This window comes from Penaeus chinensis, chromosome 11 (genome assembly GCF_019202785.1).
Source record: "Penaeus chinensis breed Huanghai No. 1 chromosome 11, ASM1920278v2, whole genome shotgun sequence".
Classification (NCBI taxonomy): domain Eukaryota; kingdom Metazoa; phylum Arthropoda; class Malacostraca; order Decapoda; family Penaeidae; genus Penaeus; species Penaeus chinensis.
Window position 1 is genome coordinate 39,088,380 of NC_061829.1, and position 2,500 is coordinate 39,090,879.

A 2,500-nucleotide genomic window follows, 5' to 3' on the forward strand; every position below is an offset into this window, starting at 1 on the left:
TGTTGCCTCAACTAAAGATCTGTCCTTAGTTACAATATATACTCTTAAGATTCTAATATTTTGCAGTCCAGCAGCGTGATATAAAAATAACAAATGGCACATTCTTTTAATTCAAAATCTGCTAGATTCTCATAAGCCCTGGACTTGTGCATAACTCAAGGGTTTCCCTCCACATCCATACCTACTGTAGAGTATATACACTTTGGGGGCTTCAAACAAACTTCTCGGGAATGATCAAAATCAAGGACAATTATTTTTATATCCTACAGAAAGAAACAAATGGAAAAGGAAAAAAATAAGTTTTGTTATTATTACAGTAACTGTTGTGAACTGATGTGCTGAACTACTAGAAGGCTTTATCTAACTAGTCCATGACTGCACATTTACATGTCTAATAATAACTCCCTTACAGCTATTGGATTAGACACATCGTGACATTCATAAACTAATACAGTCTTGCAACTATTTCCTGTACTATTCAACATGCAATTGTCATCATGAGATATAATGTAGAGAGTGAGGTATCAGTCCTCTATACAGTGTAAAAGGGTGGCCACTCTATAAAAAATGAAGAGAAAATAAATGATAACCATGGGAAATACATTTCGTACATGAATAGGTTCATAACCATTAAGAAAATATAGTATTAGCAAGGCTTCTTTCAGGTCATACTCCAGTAATACTGATTAAATTGATCTGCATACAGGAAAAAAAATATGGTACCGTAACATATGGCAGGCAATACAGTTTCTTTTCTGACATGACAAAAAAAGAAAAAAAAAAAAAATGCATTTATCAATGATGACAGAAATGAATGATCAAGGAAGTTTGTACTATATACTTTTTCTGAAGAATTTTTTTTAATACCAGTGCTATAGCAATCCACACTGACACTTACGGTGTGTCTTCATTCCTTTTGACATCCATCTCATTTTGTTCTCTGATGAAATTCTGCCTTGAATTTAACCACAGTGTAGTGAGTTTCTTGTACTCCACATTGTATTTTTCTTGCTCAACTTCATACTCAGGGGTGTGTCTTCTGTCGAAGTCTGGTCTCTTGGTTATCATGTCTTTGAATGTTTCTCTGGAGCTCTCACTGTTTCTAGACAGAAGGTTTCTTGCATTACACTGGGCCTGCAGCAGCTGCTCATGCCGATGCAGAGGCTCCTGCAGCTCAGGAACATCTGGAGGGTCGTGGTCACTGGCTGATTTGAGTGAGAAGTCCTCTTCAGAAGCACTATACTTGTAGGAATGCTCGCTAGAATTTTCAAGACTACTGTTTTGGTCAAATGCTTCCTCCATGGCTAATTCCTCCTGGCAATCAGTGCACATCATAGGCCCCAGTCCTAGTTTGCTCTGCTTGTTTAGGGGAGCACAGATTTTCTTCACAAATATTTTATGACATTCAACACATTTGAAAGATCTTTCTCTATGCTGCTTCATATGCTGGTTAAGGATGCTTCTTTGGGAGAATGACTTTCCACATTCTGAGCAATCAAACGGCTTTTCTCCAGTGTGTACTCTCTGATGCTGAACTAAATAGACCTTCCGATTAAAAGCCTTATCACATTCTAGACACTTAAATGGCTTTTCTCCTCCATGTACTTTGATATGTTCATTGAGAGCACCCTTTAAAGCAAATGACTTTCCACACTCTTCACATTTGTGTGGCTTGATTCCAGAATGCCGTTTCAAGTGCTGTGACAGATTTCCTTTAAGGGAAAAGGCCTTCTCACAAATAGTGCATTTATATGGCTTATCACCACTGTGTATCCGCATGTGTTGTGTTAGGTAACTCTTCTTCAAAAATAATTTGCTACACACTGTACAGTGGTATGATTTGGTGCCTGTGTGTAGCATCATATGCTGTGTAAGGTTACCTTTTAGGGAGAAGGCTTTGTCACACTCAGTACACTTGAACGGTTTTTCCCCAGTGTGAACTCTCATATGCTGATCTAGGTACACCTTTTTAAGGAATGCCTTGTTACACTCAGGACAATAGTAAGATTTCTCATCTGTGTGCAGCTGCATGTGTTTGGTCAAGTTTCCCTTGAGAGAAAACTCTTTCCCACAATCTGGGCAGGTGTGGGGTTTTTCTCCGGTGTGAACTCTCAAATGTCGGGTGAAATCAGCTTTGTTGGAGAATATCTTACTGCAGGCACATTCAAAATGCCGATATGTGGGAGACAAGCCCTGATCGACATTGAGAACGTTATTCTGAAAGAGCTTAAAATTGTCAATACCTGAATAGTTGCAATCACCAAAGCTGCTCATTTTGTACGGGAAGTTTGTCGTACCAGCCAGGTAGTGCTCGAATTTCTCAATTTTTTCCATTCAGAAGATGTGCTTTAACCAAATACGAAAAAAAAAATGGAAAAAAGGACCAGAATAAAGACTGAGAGAAGGAGAGAAAAGAAAATTAATCTGATGTTTTCTCCTTTCTGCTCTGCTCTCCTACAGTGCTTCTCTCTGGGTGTTGTGTGGATGGAAACTGCTGAAC

At 38.6% G+C, this 2,500-nt stretch overlaps 1 protein-coding gene across 2 annotated transcripts in view; it reads right to left on the reverse strand.

The window, feature by feature from the left end:
• The window catches only part of LOC125030761 (zinc finger protein 501-like), a 9,522-nt gene that overhangs the window by 502 nt on the left and 6,520 nt on the right, over window positions 1-2,500 (reverse strand). For both annotated transcript variants that reach the window (XM_047621022.1, XM_047621024.1), the window contains exon 2: window positions 1-2,500. This exon is cut by the window's left edge and continues 502 nt beyond it; it is cut by the window's right edge and continues 9 nt beyond it. In XM_047621022.1, the coding sequence (XP_047476978.1) occupies window positions 895-2,334 (1,440 nt within the window). In that variant the 5' untranslated portion in view covers window positions 2,335-2,500 and the 3' untranslated portion in view covers window positions 1-894.